The 26,471-nt window shown below is 39.3% G+C and overlaps 1 protein-coding gene across 1 annotated transcript in view; it reads right to left on the bottom strand.

The window, feature by feature from the left end:
* LOC126470880 (mitogen-activated protein kinase kinase kinase 1-like) overlaps nucleotides 1-26,471 on the bottom strand; it is a 177,329-nt gene that overhangs the window by 56,850 nt on the left and 94,008 nt on the right. The window contains exons 10-13 of the mRNA XM_050098902.1: nucleotides 17,671-17,871; nucleotides 16,638-16,754; nucleotides 11,295-11,458; nucleotides 5,726-5,841 (exon numbers count right to left, since the gene is read on the bottom strand). Of these exons, the coding sequence (XP_049954859.1) occupies nucleotides 5,726-5,841; nucleotides 11,295-11,458; nucleotides 16,638-16,754; nucleotides 17,671-17,871 (598 nt within the window). The remainder of the gene's footprint in view (nucleotides 1-5,725; nucleotides 5,842-11,294; nucleotides 11,459-16,637; nucleotides 16,755-17,670; nucleotides 17,872-26,471) is intronic.

Below are 26,471 nucleotides of genomic sequence, written 5' to 3'. Positions count from 1 at the left end.
TGGGGTGTCCATATACTTTTGATCGGATAGTGTATTGGTCTCCTAGCTTTTCAAATGGTGGTGTGGTTTGGTACATACCAAACTGATGTTTTACTCATTTTGTGTTGTACAAGAAAGTATAAAGAATGGTATCAAACATTAAGCTAAGAATGCTATGCAAACACATTTCTTTGATTTTCATATTCTGGCAGTATTCCACGTATATATGTTCTGAGTAACAGTATTACCGAAGGATAACCCAAAAGCTATACACAGGTATAGACAAATACACGTATACAACAAAAAAGACTTCCCTATCATCAGCAGGTGACTGACACTGACAGGGAGCAGTGCTTTGTCAAGGTAGTTATGTATTATAACTAACAAACTTCAATCCAAAGGAAATAAAAAGAGAAAAAAATGAATCATTAAGCACTGACTTATCAAAAAACCCTATACTACAAAACTGGTGAAAAACAGATATTTACAAAATTATGCTATGCTGTTAGTGATGTGGAAAAATTATTCCTGACTATACTCTCGTGTCTGATGAGCACTCACCGTCGAGTACAATGTACTGTGTTCTATTACTTGAGAAGCCTTCAAGTCACTCACATGTCTGGAAACCAGTCTGCGCGTGAGCACCATGTCAAACACTTTCCAGAAATTTATATAGAATCTGCCTCTTGGCCTTCATCTATGGTTCACAGGATATCATGTGAAAAAAGGGCATGCTGAGTTTTGCGTGAGTGATGCTTTCTAAATCTATGCTGACTTGTGGACAGAAGGTTTTCTGTCCCATGGAAATTTATCATATTCAAACTCAGAAGAATTCTGCAGCAAACCAATGTTAAGAATATTGCTCTGTAATTATGTGGATCCATTCTTTTACCTTTCTTACATGCAGAAGTCACCTGCACTTTTTTCTAGTCACTCGAGACTTTGTGCTGCGCGAGAGAGTTCTGGTAAATGCATACTAAGTAAGGCGCCAATGCCACAGAGTACTCTCTGTAAAATCAAACTGGGATTCCATCTGGACCTGACAACTTATTTGTTTTCAACTCTTTCGTTGCTTCTCTACACTGGGGATCTATTACTATGTTCTCCATATGGGAGTCTGTATGAACAGCAAATGACAGTATGTTTATATGATCCTCCTGCATGAATGATTTCTTAAACGTGATATTTAAAACTTCAGCTTTCCTTTTGCTATCTTCTATTGGTGCACCAGACTGGTCAGTGAGGGAGTGGATAGAAGCCTTCGACCCACTTAGAAATTTTACACAGGACCAGTGTTTTCTCAGCAGGTTCTCAGCAAGATCTTTTGCTAATGTACAATGGTTGAAGTTGTTTTAGGCTTCACGCATTGATTGTTTTACAGACACACAAATTTCTAACAACCGATGCCTGTTGACATTTGCGCATTTTATTTTATTTTATTTTATTTATTTATTTTTTTTTTTTTAACCACAAGGCAACGGTCTCTGCTTATTCAGCATTTTCCAAATTTTGTTATTAAATCATGATGGGTCTTTCTCATCCTTAGTCCATTTACTCAGAACATATGTCTCTACACCACAATTTACAACCAATTTAAAATCTGCACATAATTCCTCTACGTGTGTCATATTGGAACTAAATGATGTCCATTTGTTGTCTGAGTGGGAGGTCAACAACTCCTTATCTATTCTTTCTAGCAAAAATACTCTCCTAGCCTTCTTGATGGCTTTATTAACTCCGGTAAGGATTGTCACTATGATGACATCATGATCACTGACTCCTGTCTCTATGCTGACACTGTCGATAAGGTTAGACCTGTTGGTAGTTACAAGTTCTAAAATATTTCCACTGCGTGTGGGCTGTCTAAACAGATACTCAAGACAGTTTTCAGAAAAAATGTAAAAACTATTTCACACAACTCTCTGTCCCTAACACCTGCAATGGATCCATAGATGCCTCAGTCTATACTCTGTAGGTTAAAGTCACCTACACTAATATTGCATGGTCTCAGTATTTCTGCACTACTGACAGTAAGCTTTCTTTAAATTATTCTGAAACTGTCACAGCATAACCACAAACCCAGTAAAAACATCCGATAATTAACTTGAGTTTACCTAGGCCTGTTACGTGTGTGCAGGTAACTTCACAGTTAGATTCAATTTCGACTTCAATAGACACAATATTTTTGTTGACATTTATGGGAATACAGTGCGTTATTACTTGGAAACACACAACTACCCATTAAAACTGCAACATCATCAAGGGATGCAACAAAAATTTTGCATATTGTGCATATACAAAATAATAGGAAGAGTATATAATTAAAACTTTTAGGTGACTTGGGGCTATACAGGAGGTGAAATTTATTACTCAAAGCTGGCATCTCTGCCAGTAACAATGGCACTGACCTAACTAGGCATAAAGTCAAACTGAGCTTGGATGACATATGGGTACGTCATTCCATTCTACTTCAACTCTATGGAGGAATTCATCAATCATGGTGGTTGGCGAGCCAGTCTATCATCAACCCGTGACTAGATATTTCCACTGAGATAAATACCTTGCGAACATCATGGCCAGAACAGTTGAACGCCTTCTGTATCAAGGTGTGTCAGGACAACATGTATGACATGCAGTTTTGCGTTATCTTGTCTAAAGTCACGGAGATATCAACAATAGGGCACAGCCACCAATGTTAAAACATCAGAAATGTTTAGAACTGTATTGGCTGCTCTCAGCATTACCAAATTTCCAAATAAAGGTGATTGTGTTGTGTACCCAGAGGCACCTCATACCATCACACCACACGCTTGGCCCATATGTTGATGAATGCAATCTGGCAGCATTTGTTCTCCTCAGAGCCTTCATACACAGATATGTCCATCTTGATATTGTATGCAAAGCTAGAATTTGTAACAATCTCATGGTGCCATTCCTGTGTCTAGTGTTGTCACTGGGCACAGCATTCTCTATGCTGCCACATCAAGAGAAGCTACAACAATGTCGTCACATTGCCTGTGTGGATATTGGTCTCACTGCGAAAGAGCCCATTTTTTTTTACTCAAGGTATGTGATGTGGCTGTACGATCCTGCACAGTGTTGAGTATGGCCCTCCTGAAACCACTTACCCATATTCGCGTGATAGTCGTGAGATCCTGACCACCACTAACTGCAGTTTCAATAGGCCAAAAAAATGCCACTTCCCAATTCTGACACTATGCTGGTAGTCATTTCTTCTTGCATAAGGCATAATAAGATTTTATAAAAAAATAAACAACATCCAAAAGTGATTTCTGAATGAGAAACCTTTCCTTATGTACATAATGTAGATGGCGTTACTCCTACCTACTTCACAGTTGTGCTGAAATGTTGACCATTTGCATATCCAAGCACATGTACACTTCACACCAATTTCATATATGTTGCCTGCTGCCTTCATGGTGTTACGGTTTAATGGTCTGCAGCGTATATAATTGCTTGACACTAACTGTAAGGGAGCATGGTGTGCTCAATACCACATCCATCATTACCAGTGACAAAAAGTATAAATAATTTTTATCTTTGATTAGTGAGGAGTGGTTCATCCACATAAAATTCCCTATATAATATGGTTCATTGAGCTTATTACTTATCAGAGAGCCTGTTTGACAGTATTTAACAAAAATGTCAAACTGCATCCATTTGATTGGTGGACACACTATTGGAAGACATTTAGTCAGAGGAACGAGTTACACAACGTATACCCCCGAGAGAACATTGAATGAGTACTATAACCTTCATGCAATTCAGGTCTTGCCTCCTGTGATCAAGAGGTGTTTCCAATCTTAAGGGACTGTTTTGACAAGAGTAGAAGCAGTTCAGAAGGCAGTGACACAAGATGGGCTTCAGTCTTCCAACATGCCTTGGTAGCCAGTGCTGCTGATGCACTCTCTTAAGGTTGTGTTTAATCTGAAACTAGCCAGTTCAAAACCTGGAAGAATTCCTCTACGTGTGTCATATTGGAACTAAATTATGTCTATCTGTTATCTGAGTGGGAGGCTAACAACTCCGTATCTATTCTTTCTAGGAAAACTACTCTCCTAGCCTTCTTGATGGCTTTATTAACTCCAGTAACCATTGTCACTATGATGACATCTCTCAATCATGTCCCATGAAGGGAGAACAAGCAACTCTATTGCTTTCAATCTGTTCAGCAGATTTGGATAAAAAGCTTGGCAACCACTTTGGTGCTGTTTAAGATAGGAGTAAGTTATGTGATAGCACAGAATTCACCTTGCCGTTTCTGTATCATCATCAGCAACATCATCATCATCAGCAGCAGCAGCAGCAACACCACCACCACCACCAACAACAACAACAACACCACAGATATGGCACTACATTCCACACAAACTCATCACTCAAGTCCACTAAAGTAGTTGTAGTTACAGATCCACCTGGCACAGTTTGTGAAGAAATTGCTAAAGATGACCATGTTGTGATGAACAGAATGTTCTACAACCAGGTGGTCAAGCATACCCTTGGGAACAGTTTGGCAATGGACATTCACAAAAGTGGACAGTTTGTTTATGGTCACATCCATGTGTCTATCTTTCACTGAGTTATGAAATGAAGAATGTCATACCCAAAATTTTTCTAACTTAATCCAAAACAAAGTTATCTTTGTCATTATGTCAGTCCCAGTTCTAATTCTTTGCCACTTGGGTGCCATCTATTTGGGAGCCTCAGGTTCAAGATCTGCCCCCTGTACCCACCCTGCTCATCGTACTTCAGTCCTATAACTCGTGTATTCTATAAAAGCAGGGCCTGCTGTGAAAGCAGACAACTGTTATGTGGGTGTGACCAACCAGCCATCCATATTTGTGAGTGGTTATTTACCAATGAAAATTAAGGATAAGTTTGGCTAGTCAGCTGCAAAACACACTGCTCAACATAACAGGGTCAACTTCAATGTCTTCTTCAGAACTCATGCCATATGGATCTTCTTGCCAGCCTTGCACAAGCATGAACGGTCCTACCAATACTTTCTATGGTTCTGCAATACTGCAATCCTCTTTGTCTCAATCTCAACAAGCATCCTATTCTTCATCTACTTTCGTATCAGTTTTCTCCCCATTTCTCAACCCCTCTCTCCTCTCTATACTAGCTATCTGCCCCTCATTATGAATTGTATTAATGTACCCTGCACCACGTAATTTTCACGGCAGCTTTCTTGTGCATTGGGAAATTCTCTCCCTCCCCTCTCCTTTTTCTCCCTTTTCACTTTTTACACAAAAATAAATCTTTGTATGCATCTGCTTGAGCTACATCAGCCCTCATTATCCTAACTTCCTCTCCTATTGGACATCCTTCTCCGTAGCCATCATCTCTCCCAAGGTCACCTAACCCACACTGCACTAGACAAACACTCCTAGTCTATAGTGCAAAGTGAGTGAGTTTGTGTCACGTTGTTTGTCTATTCTCAAGCAGTATGCAATTTCATAAAAAGTAAGCTACAATGTATTGAACTTCTTCTTCGTGCACTTATGTAATCCTCATCTGTTCCTGAACAATGTGAGTGGTTGTCTTTACTTACACTTCATCTACAATCTTCTATTATTGTGCATAATTTTGTTTGTTTCTAACACTTTCCGTGTTTGCACTCTTGACATGCATGTAAAGTTCTACGTGTTATTATAATTTCTGTTACACATTTTTGTTATTGCATTAAACATTGATAGTAAGTGCATAAGCTAATGAAACTTACAAACTGCCATGCAGTGATGATGCAGCTTGTTATGGCAGCCACTGTTACATTCCACAAGGCTCTCTCCATCTGTCATCTCCAATAAACATATGGGACACTTTTCATCTTCTCTAATTCTAGGAATAAATTATATGACATTAAGATTTACTAGATAAAATCATTAAATCAGTTGACAACTAACATCTACTTTGACAATACCTTATATTTAGTGTTTAACATCTTATAACTGTAATGGCACTTATAATAACTTTTATAGAGTACAATAGGTCTTAAAATGTACTTAGCCACTATCTGATTATTTTACAAAACCCATGTGCCCCCCCCCCCCCCCCCCACACACACACACACAGACCTACCTCTTCTTTCTCACCTAATTTACAGGCATTACACATCTGTTACTAACAATAATTCAAACCTTGGAAACACTGTTCTATCACTTTTCATGTAGGTCCTTGTTTAATGTAACTGCTGGGCTACATATGATACACATTCACTTACAATCGTATTAAAGTAAAAATTTTCTCTTTCTATTTCAAGAGGATGGAAAAGTAGCAGAAGCAAACAGCAGATGCCATTTCTGACAATTATCATTTATTAGCTTCATCATCAGACACTTGATACAGACTGTGGACAAAGGCTCCTCTGTCCACTAGATCTTTTGTGATCTCTTGGGAGTCCTTGGACCATCTACCACTTACCCAAAAAAACTTACTCAAGAGCTTCTAAGAATATGGACTCTCCTTCCCTGAAAACGAAATAGTTCTGATGCTAAATCTCTTATCAGGTTATGCTCTCACAATAGTACTGAAATGACAACTGTCATGGAACACAACTAGCAATTATTGTTGAGCAATCCCCTTTGTCTAAGAGCAAACAATGAGATAAAAGCAACAGTTTCCCACACTCATCTTAAAACATTATTAAAAATTTCTGTTTACCCTTAAAGGTACACAAATTCTTTGTAACTATTGATTTATCCACAGAAAGTCGCCCCTGTCCCTTTGAATCATTAGTGTGAATGCACATTCCTTCCACCTTTGTTTGGAACACATTTCTATCACTCACTGTAACGTTACTTACCCCATACAGTCTATCAGTATAACTCACAGCACTGAATACATAACCAGCAGAAACACGTGAATCACAAATTAGGGGAGAATGTTGTACTTAGAGAATAATGTCTCTAGGAATAAACAATGTTTCTTATTGCACATATTTTTTGTGTATGATAAGTTGGGAATTAGGCACCGTTGGAAAAATTTCTCTAAATATTAAATACAATGTTTTTTTGGTCAGTTCTTCACACTAGGGACTGATTTTAGAATCACATGAAGGAATGCATGCTAGGGACTGTCATAAGCAGTTGCTGCGATTTTCTAATGTTTTTGCTGTTGCTAGACATGAAGTTGTGTTTTGCGCAGCACTTGTAAATACTGTGTGTTCTACACATTTAAGTGCTGTATCATATATTAAAGCTATATGGAATATATTGCTTATTCACCAGGTACAGAATTTTATGCTGAGTAAAAGCCTACATATTTTTAGAATTATTTATATAACATATGGACACTTAAGCCATACTTGGTCGGTCATGCACAGTCTTGTACCCTGAAACAGGAGGAGGTCTTTTACCATGGAACATGTGATACTTGCAAATGAACAGTTTCTTTGATGGCTTAACAATTTTCCTTGCCTAGAAAATGGATGTTTTTCTTCATTTCTAATAGCTTCTATTTCAAAATATATTTAACTTGTAAATGGGTTTTGATACTACTTCAGCTTAATTTTCTTTCACTTACTGATTATAATCAGTACATAATCAGTACATTATTACTCTACTACACACCAGTAAATATTGGTGCATAGTAGAGTAATAATGTAAAAAAGACAAGACAAATAAATACAGTACTGAGAAGATTTTACCAATTGCAATGCTCTTAAATTTCAATTGAATGAGTGTTCCTAGGAACATGGCTGTTTTTTACTTTGGAGCAGATTTTCAAGGACTTAATTTTCAAATTTTTGTAATTTCAGAAACGGACTGCATCATTTAACAATGGAATAAGAAAATATCTTATTCTATTACAGGGCTGGTTGAAGGCAAACGCCTGGAAATGTATACCAAAGTACAACACCCTGCCTTGCATAGTGGTTTATGTGAAAATACTGTTTAGAAACAGACTGCATCATTTAACAATGGAATAAGAAAATATCTTATTCTATTACAGGCCTGGTTGAAAGCAAAAGTCTGGAAATGTATACCAAAGTACAACACCCTTCCTTGCATACTGGTTTATGTGAAAATACTGTTCAGCATTTGTACATAGTCCGGTCACAATAATGAGATTGCCCCCTACATTTGACATCAATGTACAACAACCATTCACAGGCGGCAGGTGCCGGTACTAGCAGTGGAGGGTATATAGAGTGCCAGGGGGACACTGAAAACAATGCAGTCATTGTTGTAATACAGAAACGGAGCGATTTATGTGACGTCCAAAAGTGTATGATCATTGGCTTTCATGCTGAGGATGGAAGCATTTCCAAAACAGCTAACTTTGTAAACTGTTTGCATGCCGCTGTGGTTAAAATAACCATGCATGACAAAACTGTCCTATCCAAAACCACCAGCAAAGCAACTGTGGTGCACAACAGGCCACAAATGACAGGGGTGAACAATGGCTGCAGATATGTGTACAGACAAATAGACATGCAACTGTTGAGCAACTGACCACCTATATGAACCAAGGGGCTACTAACAGTGTCTCCTCAACAACACTTCAGCGAACACTGCTGTGTATGGATCTCCAAAGCAGGTGCCTGGTTCATGCGCCCATGCTGACTGCTGTTCACTGGCGACGAAGGCAGGAATTTGCATGTTAATATCACAGCTAGATGTCCGGTGAATGGCGACAGTTGGTCTTTTCAGTTGAATCACATTTTATGCTCCATCACAGAGATGGCTGCTGGCGTGTATGGCATGAAATGCCTGAAAGCAAAGGGCCAGGCTGGAGGGAGGAGTGTTACGGTATGGAGAATTTTTTCGTGCCATTCCCTAGTTAATCTCACCATTCTGGAAGGCACAATGGATCAACACAAGTAAGCGTCTATCCTTGAGGGACCATGTCCACACATAAATGCAGTTTGTTTTTTTATTGGCACAATGACATCTACTTGCATGACAATGCAACATGTTAAATGACTCGCAATGCATGTGTGTTGTTCGAAGAATGCCAGGATGAGTTTATCCTACTCCTCTGGCCACCAAATTCCCCAAATTTAAACCCAATCAAGAATATGTGGGACCACCTTGATCAGGTTATCCACACCATGGATCCTCAACCAAGAAACCTAGTGCAGCTGGCCACAGCACTGTATTCAGCGTGGCTCTACATCCCTGACAGTACCTTCCAGAACATCACTTATTTGCTTCCTGCATTTCTTGCAGCGGTGTACACCGCAAAAGGTGGTTATTCAGGCTTCTGACAGGTGGTCACATTAATGTGACTCAACAGTGTACATGAGCATGACCACTACAATATTATATTCAAGAATCAACAGCAATCAAGTACTTTCTTCTAAATTAAGGATCATTTAGATGATTGCTCAAGTAATACTGCATCGAAGTTGAAGGGTTGTCTCTTGTATGCCACAAATTAAACCACAAATGGCATCCGCATTTAACTCGTCTCACTGATTTCCTCAACTACAAATGAAATTCCATTTCCCTCACTCTTTACGCTCATCTCCCCATAATCCCAGTCCAAGTTTGGATAACCCACTCTTCTCTGCTTTCAGTGGGTCCAGTCCCCCACCCTGTCCTCTTATATCCCAAATAATTCTTTACCTCTAAAGTTCCAACTATTTTTTTTATTGCCATTTTTAATCTTACTAATTATACTCTAGTACCATCTATACTGTGCATTTCTTTGTTTAGATGAGAGCTCATTAGCTTCTACGAGGGCAGTTCAATAAGTAATGCAACACATTCTTTTTTCTCGGCCAATTTTGGTTGAAAAAACCGGAAATTTCTTGTGGAATATTTTCAAACATTCCCGCTTTGTCTCGTATAGTTTCATTGACTTCTGACAGGTGGCAGCGCTGTACAAAGCTGTTAAAATGGCGTCTGTAACGGATGTGCGTTGCAAACAACGGGCAGTGATCGAGTTTCTTTTGGCGGAAAACCAGGGCATCTCAGATATCCATAGGCGCTTGCAGAATGTCTACGGTGATCTGGCAGTGGACAAAAGCACGGTGAGTCGTTGGGCAAAGCATGTGTCATCATCGCCGCAAAGTCAAGCAAGACTGTCTGATCTCCCGCGTGCGGGCCGGCCGTGCACAGCTGTGACTCCTGCAATGGAGGAGCGTGCGAACACACTCGTTCGAGATGATCGACGGATCACCATCAAACAACTCAGTGCTCAACTTGACATCTCTGTTGGTAGTGCTGTCACAATTGTTCACCAGTTGGGATATTCAAAGGTTTGTTCCCGCTGGGTCCCTCGTTGTCTAACCGAACACCATAAAGAGCAAAGGAGAACCATCTGTGCGGAATTGCTTGCTCGTCATGTGGCTGAGGGTGACAATTTCTTGTCAAAGATTGTTACAGGCGATGAAACATGGGTTCATCACTTCGAACCTGAAACAAAACGGCAATCAATGGAGTGGCACCACACCCACTCCCCTACCAAGAAAAAGTTTAAAGCCATACCCTCAGCCGGTAAAGTCATGGTTACAGTCTTCTGGGACGCTGAAGGGGTTATTCTGTTCGATGTCCTTCCCCATGGTCAAACGATCAACTCTGAAGTGTATTGTGCTACTCTTCAGAAATTGAAGAAACGACTTCAGCCTGTTCGTAGGCACAAAAATCTGAACGAACTTCTCCTTCTTCATGACAACGCAAGACCTCACACAAGTCTTCGCACCCGATAGGAGCTCACAAAACTTCAGTGGACTGTTCTTCCTCATGCACCCTACAGCCCCGATCTCGCACCGTCGGATTTCCATATGTTTGGCCCAGTGAAGGACGCAATCCGTGGGAGGCACTACGCGGATGACGAAGAAGTTATTGATGCAGTACGACGTTGGCTCCGACATCGACCAGTGGAATGGTACCGTGCAGGCATACAGGCCCTCATTTCAGGGTGGCGTAAGGCCGTAGCATTGAATGGAGATTACGTTGAAAAATAGTGTTGAGTAGCTAAAAGATTGGGGAATAACCTGGTGTATTTCAATGCTGAATAAAACAACCCCTGTTTCAGAAAAAAAAGTGTTGCATTACTTATTGAACTGCCCTCGTAAATCATTTTCATTTGAAGTTAATTCTCATTACTTCATTCTATATTTCTGCTTCTCTATTAAACTTGTACACAATTTTCATTCTGCACACAATTTTCTGAAATATGAAGCAAGATAATTTGACCACCATGAAGACACACAAAGTTGTCAGAAACAATATGGACCTCATTACAAATAGACCAGAGTTCACACAAAATTCATACCATGAGAAGCAAAATTTTTAAATAGTGTTATGAACACTACATTAATGCATTAACTTAAATACACTTACTTTGTATCGGCTGACAGATGAAAATCAAAGAAATTTTGGACAGCCTCATGTAAGCCTGTCAATGGATACCCACATGCAGCATTAGGCAGTTTATTACTGTTTTCTTGCTTTTTCAAAATTCTCTTATTCTGTTGCTCCTTGTAGTTTTGAAATAAAGACTCCACCTGTTATACAATGTGATATTATAGAGTCTGAAATTCAGTAGAGACAAGGGTAGCTCACATATATTTACCATTAACTCTAAGGCATTAGGCTGGGCACTGCTATAGATAAAACGAAAATCATGTATTTTTCAGGCCTAAAATTTATAATAAAAAAGGAAAAAAAACCAGTTTAAAGAAGTAAAATATCATATCAGATGGCTGTGGCTGGGTGATCACTAGAATCAAAAGGATGAGCCAGCCACTCTGCATCACACTAAAGCCTTCAGTCTATAAGCTTAGGTTGGAGTCCAGTCACTACACAGAAGTTTAAAAGCTTTATTACACTTGCCTCATCATCAACTAAAATAAAGGGCAGATTCCCACCTAAATTTGCTTCCACTCTCTCATCAAAATATAACAGGTAATCAGTTAAATGTCATGTACAGTGATTTGCACACCACATTCATCACACACTGTGGGGGAGGAAGTATGACACCACAGAGGCTGGTCAGGCTTCACTGACTGTAGTTTACTCTCCCTCACTGCCAGCCACTTCTCCTACAGTTGCATAGCTCTCAACTGAACAGTGAAATAACAGCCAGCAGGGGACTGACAAATTGTGTCATATCATGTTCCTTGCAGATCTCAACTGTTAGGTCTGCTTGCTCGTTTCCTCAGATTCCCACATGCCCTGATGTCCAGTAAAATAATACATGATTTCCCTGCTGCTGATGAAAGAGCAGATTATTCTGAACTGTTCGTATCATTTTCCCTGCTGGGTATATACATTGCAACACTTGTAGGGCATTAAGGAAATTCTTGCTCCAGTGCTTTCAGGACTGCACAGGGCTCTGTGGCAAATACAGTGTATTCACTGGGAAAGCAAATCCTGAAGACTTGGTGGGGGAACACTATTGAACAGTCAAAGAAGTAGTGCTGCTCTGAGCCATAAGTTTACACTACTATAAAACTGTAATACCTACCTAAAATGTCATGAACAAAAAGACAGAGCTAAAATCTGGGCTGCAATCCTACTTAGTATTTGGCAACTTTAAAAGAACTCTGGCCTCTTTAGAAGCCATGGTAGAACTCTGCTCCAACCTTAGTGTAAGACTTTCAAATCAGCCACATCCATCTCTAAAAGAGTATTCTTTGTGCAAATCTCATTGTTAGCTGTTGATTATGAAAAGCATTTCCATTGCTGGGCAAGCAATGCTGCAGTATGCCAGTGTCTATGGTGAGGATTTTGTTTTACAGGCCTGTCACACAAGCATGAGGAGTTGCCGCCTGATATTACAAAGTTGCTCACCAGCTTCAACCCAGAGACTTCGAACAGGGCTGGTTCTAAATGCACCAGTGGTCAGCCAACTTCCATTATGGTACATCACGTCCAACATTTTTAAATAGAAAGGTCCTGCAGACCCGTACACCACGCACTCAGAAACAAGCCAAAATCAAATGAAGGCTCTGTAAACTTGCAAAAGTGAAGTGTGGTCTGCTACCCATGAGCTATGACTAATACATTTAAAAATATTTAGTGCTTTTAGTGACCAAGCTGTCAAGTCCCTAAGGAGTGGTAACCAGATGAGCTTAAAATTAAATATGGGTTCCTTAAACCCCAGTGTTTCTTTAAAACTGAGAACAGTGTTCCTATCTTCAACTCAGGAAAACTGAAAACTGAATCTGAACCATTAAAAAGGACACACACACACACACACAGTCTTATTGACTGAGAAATTAAAGCCCTCTTCTCTGCCCATTCCTCCAAACTTCTGATAGTCAGCAGCACCTGATGAGTTACTGTTGTTAGGCAGGAGGAGGAATGAAAGACAGAAGTCGTCTACAAACAAAGAACACTGGGTAGTACTTTTAAGTATCTACATTATATCGTTAATAGCTATGGCAAAGACAGTCACACTTAAAAAAATACCTTGAGGAACACCATTCTCTTGTTCTAAGACGTGAGTGAGGACATCATCAACTTGATATTTAAAATAGTGTAGCAAGGGAAAGGACTAAATAAAGATGGGAAGATGTCCTAGAAAGTCACATTTGTGAAGCTAACCCAAGGATATTGTGACCTAGGTAGTGCAATAGGCAGTATAGGTACCTCCTGAACCAACAATGAAAGCAATCAAGGAGCTGCCTCAATCCTAAGATCCAGACACGGCAACAGTTGACCATCTGCTCCAAGGTTCCCCATGCAGCTAGTGAAGACAACACTAGGATAACTATTCAGGCACATACAGTCCTTACCAGGTTTTAAAACTAGAATTAGAACTGTTCCTATCCGTAAGTCGGGATAGTGCACTGATACCCAAATGAAGTTAAAAAAGGCAAGAAGGACTTATTTACTTCGGCCATTGAGGTGCCATAATACGGAACAGTCGGACCTATTGTGATCTGTTGATGAATCTCTAGCCACGGATAATGCAGACTACAGCTCCCACATGGAGAAGAGGCAGTTGTAGTTTTCATTACAGGTGGAGCTGAACTCCGAACTGTCTCTCTCGGCAGCCACTCTACAGTGTGGAAAAGTGGATCCTGGCGAGTAGTGGCAGTAACACTGGCGAAATATTCCACCATTGTCTGGCCAACATCTCATGGGTTGGTCTGATCTCTCTCATTCAGCATTACAATAGCCACTGGGCACCACCCACCTCTTCCAGAAATCCTACTGATTGTCTCTTCTCAGACAATTGTACATTTTGCGGAATGATTTATGGTGTTCAGGAAATATTACCACGATTTCTTGTTCTCTTGAATAATTTTGTGACATTTTGCACTCACTATCCAAAAAACTGCATGGTTCTCTGCAGACAGCTGGCACTCGAACCTATGCAGAGCCAACTGCCTGGTCCCATTTCCAGCGTGGCATTCATCACTCCACCAAGGGCCACACAGGTTTTTTGGCTGGCATGAGGACTATAGAATGGATGTTCCAGCAGTGTTGTGGTAAATTTGGTAATACGATCCACCCATTCCGGAATGCTGTCACTGTGTTCAAACACAGCATCCAGTTTGCCTTACTGAGCACACCTTCCACAGTAGTCTGTATCCAGGCACGGCTCTGTCTGGCAGATGAAAACAGGTTATAAAGTGATCACTTGAGTGCAAGTCATCGACCAATTCTCACTGGGTGACTCTGGGAACAACTGACATACATGGCTGGAGAAATGCACCAAGTTATTGGTTCAATGGGAGCTGAACCACATCATCTGCACATTGCCTGACCTTTACATATCATGGCTGTGTGACCAAAGTGTTGACACACAAAGTAGGGCATATGGTTTGTCAAACAGAATTATAGCAGATAAAGCCTGCTGCAGTGTGCTCAGGTAAAATCAATATGTGAAATGTCTGAACAAAACATGGTGTCTTCTCAAACTCATCATAAACTCTTTTCATAAAATTCCTGATTTTGATGACACCTTTGCTTTCCCATTCTTGTTTCAGTCCTTAATTATCATTATTCATGACGTCCTGACAGGTTACAACTCTCTTGCAACAATTTAGCACAGTCTGCAGCTCACTGTTGAAGGCATACTCTCCAACTAATTTGTCATTTAATAGCTTTTGCACTTGTGTAGCCTTCATTGTCTCGACTGATACATTTCACTTACCCTGCAAGCCCCTATAATACTTCATTCATGTAGAGCAGTGACAGTTTCTCAAATATACCTTCTACACATTTAATGATGATGAAAACATTATTCACCACAGTATGTGGTCTGTTACTGTTGCTAACAGACATCTCAGGTGGACTGGCTACATTAGGTCTCTTTGGGATTTGGGTGTTAATACTGCACAACACCCCACCAGAACCACTGTGAGCGTTGGAAAGAGATGGATATCCCACAAACAGCTAGGGAAAAATGGGTTCACCTGCACAGAGCCCTGCTTGCCTGAGTAAGCCTTATACAAGTAAGGTGCAACAGGTTTCTCAGAAGTTGCCCACTAACAACTTTTCCACCGCAACAGACATGCACTGCGGCACACCTTAAGATTTGAGTTTTACTTGTAGAGGCTGATAACATCCTCATGCTGCAGGCAGTTAGGCTACAATCCCTACTCCTTGTGACATGCAACATTCCACCGCTATGCCACCCTGTGGTGGAAGAAGCATACCAAAGCTTATGGTTACAGAGGACTGGTAATATTCACCAATTCCCAGCTCGGAAAACCCGTGCTCGCTTAACCCATACCCAGCCAACAGAGCTTTCTGAGGTGCTCCCATTTAGAATAACATGGGGTACATGTGTGGCTTTATTGATAACATCACAGCCGCAGTGAGCATTACTCCCCTCAAAAACCTCAAAAGGACTCAACATGTCCACAAAAATCACTACAAACTGAGCCGGATAACATTTTCTTAGAAAATTCAAGCTTCTGATGGCATCCTCCATCATCATGATCAGGAGCAAACTGTAACTAATGCCAGTTGGAATTTTATACATAAAAGACGAGTGAATTACACAACTGTGACATCGCACAAAGGCAAAGGAACTCCTTGTATTCTTCAGTAAACTCTCAGTATCAAGCAGCCACATCCATGAACCATTAAGAGAATACTCTCGTCATATTAAAGTTGTTGCATAATCTGGTATAAAGAATATCCTGCACCCATATTAAGGCAACGCATTTGCCAAGTTGTGCTATGTTTCAGATTCCATATGAAACTATATGTCTTACTATAACAGCTGGTTGAGTTAGTTCTCATGTCATAGGGAGGGTATAATCTCCAACAAGACCATGTCTAATATTCATACCAAGTTGATGAGTTGATGACTACTTTACATTTTCATGCAGATGAGCCAGAACATTTTAACTTGTAGCTGTAATCTGCTTGCAGTGGCAAAAGGCATCTCAATTATTTAACTCACCCAAAAATGAAATGCCACTAGTGCATATTTAAAAAAAGGGGGACCTCATTTGAATGTACTCAGAGATAACTAATGTTGGTAATAGATTAATAACCGTAATGTTACATGGAGTAAATGCTTATTTACAACTGAAAATCTGATAAATGTCTAGACAGCAAGAGGAAATGGAAGTTGATAATGAAAAAAAGAAAGAGGTGGAGGCGGAAAAGATGAGGCAATTGGGGGGAGGGGGGGGGGCGGGGTGTGAGAGAGAGAGAGAGAGAGAGAGAGAGAGAGAGAGAGAGAGATTTCTCAATTAAATTAATATTTTAGAATACCTCAAAATTCTTTAATTCCTTTGCAAAAAGTCTGGGGTCATTTTCTGGAACCTGGAACACCCTACGCATAACGAAAAGAAGATGCAAACAGTGGGGACCTCTGTTGCAGCTGCATGTCTATAAAAGAACAACATTCAAATTAGGTAGTATACATCATAATTTGTTCAAAAACTGGCCTTATTTAACAAAAAAAATAAAAAATAAAAATGCAACACCTCTATGAAGTAATATACTTGAAGAAATTTCAACAAATAATGATTTAATCTTTGACAAGTATACTCAATAATGTATCAAAAAAATCAAACATGCAATAAAATTAGCCAGTTTATCGCCTGCTTACTTAAATTTTGATATTTGTTGGGTAAGTTACAGTAAAAACAGCAATGTGAAAAGTTCCCAGTCTGAAACAGAGATAGGCCTGACATCAACAAAACTTCGTTTTTGTTACACTGATATGTGTTGTGCAATAATGTACGTCAAATAAAAGCCTGAACAATTTTACCTACAAGGAAGATTATACAAAGCACTGTCTCGGATGCAAAAGGGAGTCTTGTTGTTGACTGCCTTGCAAAGGATAAAATAATAACTTAAAAATACTTGCAAACTTCTGCACAAACTGAAAAGAAAAAAATGTGAAAAGAACCTGGATTAGAAAAAAATGCATCAAGACAACACACATGCCTGTTATGATGCTTTGCAAATAAGAAAAGTGAAATATGTGACTTACTAACAGTTGAAACATCCTCTTGATCACCAGATCTGGCAGCCTCTAATTTCTACAAATTCCCATATACATGGAAATAATAGGTGAAAAACATTTTGAGTCCAATGGAGAGGTTATTGTAGGTGTATATGAGTGTTTGATGAGCTTTCATAAAAGCACTGAATGAACTTCATACCCCTAAAATGGGGCTAAGTAAAACAAAAATTACATTCCCCCCCCGAAAAACATAGCCTTTCACTGTCAGTCTGAGAACTTTTTTCCTTGTTCTTATACTGAACCAGATAATAAATAAATATTTATGTTAGATACCTGTGGTCCAATTACAACACGAAACTTATGTTCAGGGGAATCACCACCAACAGAGAAGGTGTTAGGTCCAGGTTGACGTAACAAGTATAAGCGTGCCTTCTGAACACGCCGCACACGGCGTCGAACCATTTCCACGAGAATTGGATCCATATGTCCAGGACTGGCTGGCCGAGATCCATGTGTGTTCTGATTTAGAGGACACTAAAATGAAAAAAGTAACAGAAAGCAAGTTCAGACGATTCATCAGAAGCACCTTAATATCTTCTTGTCAAACTAGTTTCAATTTCATACTTTACAACACTAATGAATTGCTCTATGACACATAAATTTGTGCATCTACATCTACATCATTACTCTGCAATTTTCAAATAAGTGCTTGGTAGAGGGTTAATCTAACCACCTTCAAGCTACTTCCCTACCGTTTCATTCTCAAACAGTGCACGGGTAAAACAAACACTTCTGTAAGAGCTCTGATTTTCCTTATTTCATTATGATCATCATTCCTTGCTATGTTGGTGGGTGCCATCAAAATATTTTCACTCTCTGAGGAGAAAGTTGGTGACCAAAATTTCATGAGAAGATACTGCTGCAACTAAAAACATCTTTGTTTTAATGATTGCCACACCAATTCACATATCATATCTGTGGTGCTCTCTCCCCCATTTCATGACAGTACAGAACAAATTCCCTTCTTTGAAATTTTTTGACGTCCTCTGTCTAACCTATCTGATGTGGAGCCCACACTGCACAGCAATGTTCCAGAAGAGGATGTAGAAGTCTAGTGTAGCAGGTTCTTTAGTAGACCTGTTGCACTTTCTCAGTGTTCGTTTGCTTTATCCACAACATTATCTATGTGAATGTTTCAACTTATGTTATTCATTGTAATCCATAAATATTTACTTGAATTAACAGTCTTTATATTTGTGTGAGTTATCATGTAACTGAAATTTAGCAAATTCCGTTTGGCACTCATGTGAATAACTTCACACTTTTCATTATCTAGAGTCAATTGCCACTCTTTGCACAACAGAGATATCTTGTCTATATCGTTTTGCAATCTTTTTTGATCATCTGATGACTTTATAATGACAGCATCATCTGCAAACCAGTGAAGAGTGATACTCAGATTATCCCCTAAATCATTTATGTAGATCAGGAACAGCAGAGGGGATATAACACTTCATTGGGGAATGGCAGATGTTACTTCTGTTTTACTCAATGACTTTCCATCAATTACTATGAACTGTGACCTTTCTGACAGGAAATCACAAATCCAGTTGCACAACTGAGATGATAGTGCACTGGCATACAATTTGATTAGAAGTGGCTTTTGAGGTACTGTGTCGAAACCCTTCTAGAAATCTAAAACCATGGAATCAATTTGATGTCCCCTGTCAATAGCACTCATTACTTCATGACAATAAAGAGCTAGTTGTGTTTCACCAGAACAATATTTGCTGAATGTGTGTTGGCTGTTTGTCAACAAATCATTTTGTTTGAGATAAGTAACAATGTTTGAACACAGTATATGTTAGAAACTCCTACTGCAAATCAAGATTAGTTATATGGGTCTATAATTTAGGAGATTACTCCTATTTTCATTCTTGGGTATTGGTGTGACTTGTGCAATTTTCCAGTCTTTAGGTATGGATCTTTCAACAAGCAATTGCTAACTATGGAGCTGTTGCATCAGCATACTTTCAATCGAACCTGGCTGATATACAATGAGGATCAGAGGCCTTGTCTTTATGAAGTGATTTAAGCTGCTTTGCACACTTCTAAGTTATTCATGTTGGCAGTTGTTCTTAGTTCGAATTCTGGAATATTTACTCTGTCTACTTTGGTAATTCTGCTTTAGTGGCATGTCATTAGTAACCTCACCACTGTTATTGTGCAGTGAAGGTGTTGTGTAATTTACATACAATCAGAACCTCTTTGGATTTTCTGCAAGATTTTGAGACAAAGTTTCACAGTGGAAAGTATTAAAAGCATCTCGCATTGAAGCTTGTGCTATACTTCGAGCTTCTGTAAAAATTCACCAATTTTGAGGGTTTTGCGTTCTTTTTAATCTGATGTGCTTTTTTTGTTGCTTCTGTAACAGTGTTCTGACCTGTTTAGTGTACCACGTGGGATCAGTAACATCTCTTATTAATTTATTTGGTATGTCTCTCTCAATAGCCGTCGATACTATCTCTTTGATGTAAACCACATCTAGTCTACAATTACATATTGAGATTGGAAGGAGTGGAGACTATTTCTTACGAGGATCTCAAGTGAATTTTTATCTGCTTTGTTCAAGGTGTATACGTGGACAAAGGAAAAAAATTCCCAGATTTCCCAGTCAAAAATACACACTTCCCTGCATGAAAATACACTTTCACCACGTTAAGTGACAGTGTACTTTCCCTTGGAACTGTAAAACTTATCAACTCTTTGAATGATAAAGCTTTATACACTGGCATAGACCTTCCCGGCACTTTGGGAAACGCAATCCAGCAAAAAAAACTAATACTTTTTGGGAAGATCTTTGATTTGCGGCAACACATACTCTGCATGGTTTCATATTATGAAAGTACGAGGGCAGTTCAATAAGTAATGCAACACATTTTTTTTCTGAAACAGGGGTTGTTTTATTCAGCATTGAAATACACCAGGTTATTCCCCAATCTTTAAGCTACACAACACTATTTTTCAACGTAATCTCCATTCAATGCTACGGCCTTACGCCACCTTGAAATGAGGGCCTGTATGCCTGCACGGTACCATTCCACTGGTCGATGTCGGAGCCAACGTCGTACTGCATCAATAACTTCTTCATCATCCGCGTAGTGCCTCCCACAGATTGCGTCCTTCATTGGGCCAAACATATGGAAATCCGACGGTGCGAGATCGGGGCTGTAGGGTGCATGAGGAAGAACAGTCCACTGAAGTTTTGTGAGCTCCTATCGGGTGCGAAGACTTGTGTGAGGTCTTGCGTTGTCATGAAGAAGGAGAAGTTCGTTCAGATTTTTGTGCCTACGAACAGGCTGAAGTCGCTTCTTCAATTTCTGAAGAGTAGCACAATACACTTCAGAGTTGATCATTTGACCATGGGGAAGGACATCGAACAGAATAACCCCTTCAGCGTCCCAGAAGACTGTAACCATGACTTTACCGGCCGAGGGTATGGCTTTAAACTTTTTCTTGGTAGGGGAGTGGGTGTGGCGCCACTCCATTGATTGCCGTTTTGTTTCAGGTTCGAAGTGATGAACCCATGTTTCATCGCCTGTAACAATCTTTGACAAGAAATTGTCACCCTCAGCCACATGACGAGCAAGCAATTCCGCACAGATGGTTCTCCTTTGCTCTTTATGGTGTTCGGTTAGACAACGAGGGACCCAGCGGGAACAAACCTTTGAATATCCCAACTGGTGAACAATTGTGACAGCACTACCAACAGAGATGTCAAGTTGAGCACTGAGTTGTTTGATGGTGATCCGTCGATCATCTCGAACGAGTGTGTTCGCACGCTCCTCCATTGCAGGAGTCACAGCTGTGCACGGCCGGCCCGCACGCGGGAGATCAGACAGTCTTGCTTGACCTTGCGGCGATGATGACACACGCTTTGCCCAACGACTCACCGTGCTTTTGTCCACTGCCAGATCACCGTAGACATTCTGCAAGCGCCCTGGTTTTCCGCCAAAAGAAACTCTATCACTGCCCGTTGTTTGCAACGCACATCCGTTACAGACGCCATTTTAACAGCTCCGTACAGCGCTGCCACTTGTCGGAAGTCAATGAAACTATATGAGACGAAGCGGGAATGTTTGAAAATATTCCACAAGAAATTTCCGGTTTTTTCAACCAAAATTGGCCGAGAAAAAAAATGTGTTGCATTACTTATTGAACTGCCCTCGTATAAATATGAATTCCACCAAACACAGCATGTTAGTTTCTGGAGTGCTGACAGCAAGATTGCGATGTGCTTTTGTAGCCAATCATAGCTCACCAGCAAATGACAGCAGATATTCAGAGTACCGTGATATAGTCAGCCAATAGCAACATTTTGTTTAGGTAGTGCAAACACACAAATAGGAAAAGTTCATGGTTTAAATTAATATACATCTAGTACAGCTACAAGAAAAGCCAACCTTTTACATATAACATTGGTCCTTTTTTGCGTGTGTTATCCTTTAAGATGTATCAAACACAAATGTGCCAGTAAAATTTTAAATGACGACATAAATGTCTGGTCTTCTGGACCTGAAATTTTTCTGAGTGGATGGTCCTCGAAGTGTAAAGTTTTAAATGAGAGACAAATGCTCTGCAATTTAAGAAATTCATCACTCATTCTCACACGTAACATAATTCATCTTGTTTGACAGGAAATTTACTTTGAAAGTAATGCTTCTTAAACCAATATTGGCAACATTCTCTTGCAACCTGTTAGAAATAGGTTGGTATGAGCAGTTGCCACAGAGCACTAGAAGACAGATATTACTGCACATGTGCAGCTATGGTGACGTAGGAAGCTCGTGCTTGGTGTTTACTCTGCTCATACACCTTTCGTTGCATTTCTGTTTGGAATTCCGCATAGTGGGGCATCATGTGACCATGTGCAAAGTTACTGTACTTACAACAATTGTTTTATCACATCCTATCCAGATAAGGAACATAAAATTAGAGAGGATTCCTTGGCACAGTATTTGTTTCAGAACTAGAATCTACAACTCTATTGGTGACTTTAACAGAGACTTTTTTTTATTCATACTCAGCAATACTGTTATTTAAAATTTCCAAACAATTTTACATCCACACAGCACTGCAAAAAGCTAGTAAGAAGAAATATTAATTTCATGGAAAACAGAAGAAAAAGAAGAAGTTATCTGTATACGCCAGAACTAAGAACAATAAGCTTTTCAAGACTTCTTCATACTGTATGTAAATTAACATGGTTACTTGTGAAACCAAGAAATTGTATAATTGGCACTTTATATTCTACTCCAGGAGTAAATAAAAAAGCTGGTGGAGAGTTACAATGATAAAACATGGTGTGCTGCCAGTCTATAATTTAGTGAAGAATGACATGCTGTAACTTTAAGACATAAACAACACAAATTAAGGCATAATGTCAGGCATACAGTAGGTACCAGATAAGTATTGAAACACGTCTCGTGGTACAAAAACATTGTGTTTCATGGAAGGCAGATATATAAAATTCTGCTAAGGCTTTTCAATGTAGTTTTCGGGAAGTCTTGGAGTACCGTTACTGTATTATCTCATTTAGCGAACAGTTAAAACTAGTTAATAGTGTGGAATGAAACACTTCGTTTCAAATAAACTGACTACCTGTGTGGAAAAGATTAATAAAGCAAAATTTCTTTAGCAAAGTGACAAAAATAACTTCATTGTTCTGCAAAGCAATTAATTTTCAACTGCCAATAATGTGGCACTAAAATAAAAAAAAAAAAAAAAAGAAAACTGAAACTAATAACATATTTTAGTCTTCCATAGTTATGTGAATGTATTTTAATTAATTTGATAGCTTGAAGTCACAGAAATCTATTTTGTTTTCATTTCACATGAGAGCTGTAAGTGAAGAGGGAACAGCAAAATCACAAAACTTGGGTCATGTGGAGACTGCTAACCACTACAACTCTGACTGCCATGTGCATGCGCGAATCTGACAGCTTGGGCATGCCAGAAAATTTTTTCTGGTTATCACTTGGCTGCTTGCACCTACCGCTTGTAATCTAGCAGCCACACTCCAAATAGTGAAAAGTGGGAGAAGGCGCAGCTCATACGCAACTTCAGCTCTATGCATGCACATGAGCTTGCTGGCAAATGCTCGGACGAACCTAATTTAAATAGTTATGACTTCACGCTCACTGAAAGTAGCTGGCTGTTATGAAGTATTACATAGTCTTCATCTTAAAGCATTTGACGCATTTTGCTGTCGACGGACTGATGTGTGTGCAGTGTGTTTTGCTGTTTTAAATAGCTCATTTTGTTTGCAACTTAAGTTTTATATTGGTGTTTTTCTCTCTTTTTATGTTTAACTGCTGCAGTATTATTCTGCAGTAGCAAACTAAAGTAAAATTCTTTATTAGGGTATCAGCTCCTACCAGTTAAAATTACAAAAATTTAATTGAAAACATAACAATGAAAAATTCCAGGAATTTTAAGAGATTCCTGGGTTTTTCCTAGTTTTCTACTGGATGAAAAAAAATCCCAGATTTTCCCTGGATCTCCTGGTTTTGCCAGGGTTTACACAACCTGTTTTTTAAATAGTTGTATATTGCATTTATTTTTGATGGGTTCGTATGTTACAGTATTCATGTCTTGCTACAACCACCTTGTAGCTACTAATTCCTGTACCCATCATGATGCTCCCTATTTGTTCAGGATTATTCGTTGCTAAGAGGTCAAGCATGTTTTTGCAACCATTTATACTAACTATTTTCTTTTTATTATTATCTGGTTTCACAATATAACATTTTATATTTTTCCATACCCCAAGATTACACATCAAATTTGATTTTCATCTTCCATTTTTGTCTATCTGTCCATAAATTTTCTTCAATATTTCTTCTCCTGATAGAGGTCCGAATTCTTTGAATCTGTGTGGTCAGCAATCTCCCTCATTTCTTTCTTCCTGGTGATTCCCATTCCATAATTCTCTGTGGTAACCTCTTTTTTTGACAGCCTTCATCCTTTTTGTATTTCCATACCATAACAGTTGTTTTACTTCTATAAAATCCGCAACTGCCTTTGTAATGTCCATTTTCTTCCTGATGACTTCATTTCTGTTTCTTTCTTGGCTACATATCCCTGCGGACCGCCTCAAAAAGTCCATTCCATTGCCATCAATCTTTTTACTATTTGTGATTTAACTCTCTATGCTTCTGATCCATGTCATAATGCTTCTGATAATTGTGTTTAAGATTTTTCTTTTTGTTTTCTTTCTAATCTGTTCAAAATAATTTTCTGAGAATGCATTCAGAATGGTTTCAAACGACATTTTGCACCTACCTACTTTACCTATTTTAAACATGTATTTTCGCCAACATATTGAGAGGTCACTTTCTTCTCTCATCACCACTAGCAAACTGACCAGTTACATTGTATTTTCATTGTTTCCTTCAAACACAGGAACCATATCTATCTCACATGCCAGACTGTGGTCTGGCTGCTCCACATCTCACAACCCACTCTCCATAACCATTTTTATAAAGACCTGCTCCAATACACAAGAACCTCGTTTATCCAAACAAGGAGGGAGCAGATATAATCCGGGTCACCAAAAATCCAGATAATCCAGAAATATGGTACTAAATGCAAAAACTCTAACATGTAATACAACATACAAATCTTTTAATTTGGCACTAACAGAAAAAGCATCACTGTCATTCTGGAACCAGGCATCTACCCACAATCATCTACATCCAAACAACTAGGAATTTTTGTTAACACTTGCAGGAATTGAGAGGGGTTGACAATTTCATATATTCCAGCAGTGGAATCACAAATAACAGGCCATACTGTTTTCCAAAACTTCAGAATCAATAGTTCAGTAACTTGATGCCAAGAAGATGCAACAATAAAAATCACATCTTTGTTGTTTACCGATTTCAATACAGAAATTACATCAAATTCTACCTCGTCTTTGATTAGTTTACTTGGTAGGTGTCTTCTGTATACACGACTGATGTTCTCCAGAACTCCTTGATCCATCTGTTGTAGAAGAGCCGTTATGGTAGAAGGGGAGATGCTGGCTGTCTGTGTGTAAGAACAGGTTGGCATGTATCTTCTTACAGTATATGCAGCAGTTCAACATGCTATCAATTCTTCTTTTTAGCACATTGTCCAGAAAAAGAGAGCATTCCATTCACTTCAACTTACACATGTCTGGAATAGATACTAGAATCTACCCTTGTTATTCCCCTTAACCACTGCTACAATGCTCCACCCCAGTTTAAGGTACACTCATATTTTGCAGTAAAATAAGTCCTATTACCCTCATATCCAATCCTGTGCACCTTAAACCCTCACACCTGAGTCCTGCATGTCAGTGACTCACATAGACTCAGTTTGCTAACAGAACCGGAACAGTCTCTGATCTGCACCACAGACAGTATGGATAGTAGGCATCTACAACCTTCCAGACAGACCACATTAGTTCCTGCAGTAGAAAGCCGAGTGGCTGGCTGACTGACACTGACTAACCATACCAAGGTGACTCTTTGCTGACGTATGTTATGTATGTGAATTTATCATGTGGATTTCAATCTCCAACATTTAGGAGAAATTGGGTGATGGGCTGAAACTGCTGTGAGCTCTGCTCTGCTGAACTTTAGCATAGGATATGCATCTTACCAAACTGTCGGGCCCGAAAAGCTACTGCACAATGGGTAGGGTTGTTGCTAACACAACGATATATGAAAGTTTGTGAGATATTGAAATCTCAGATTGAGTAAGCATACCGAAAGTAATGGACTGAGGGAACTCAAGAAATGAATGTGTGAAATGGATCACATCCAGCTGCACCTTGTTACATGAGGTTTGGTTAAAACCACAATATCATGACTCTTAGCACATTATAAGCTACTGAAAGTGTAAATGTAACTAAATAATATCAAGTGGAATATCCTTGGGTTACCATATGTACAAAGAAAGGAAGATAATCAGACAAAGCTGCAGTCAGATAATGTCATTTACTAGGGGGGGCAGACACCAAGGTGGGAACTCAGAAAAGGTTTTATAATTAACATGAAAATTACAGATGAAATCATTGATGTAATTTTGAACAGAATAGCACAAAG

This window comes from Schistocerca serialis, chromosome 3, assembly GCF_023864345.2.
Source record: "Schistocerca serialis cubense isolate TAMUIC-IGC-003099 chromosome 3, iqSchSeri2.2, whole genome shotgun sequence".
Lineage (NCBI taxonomy): Eukaryota > Metazoa > Arthropoda > Insecta > Orthoptera > Acrididae > Schistocerca > Schistocerca serialis.
This window is presented reverse-complemented; position numbering and strand designations above follow the sequence as displayed.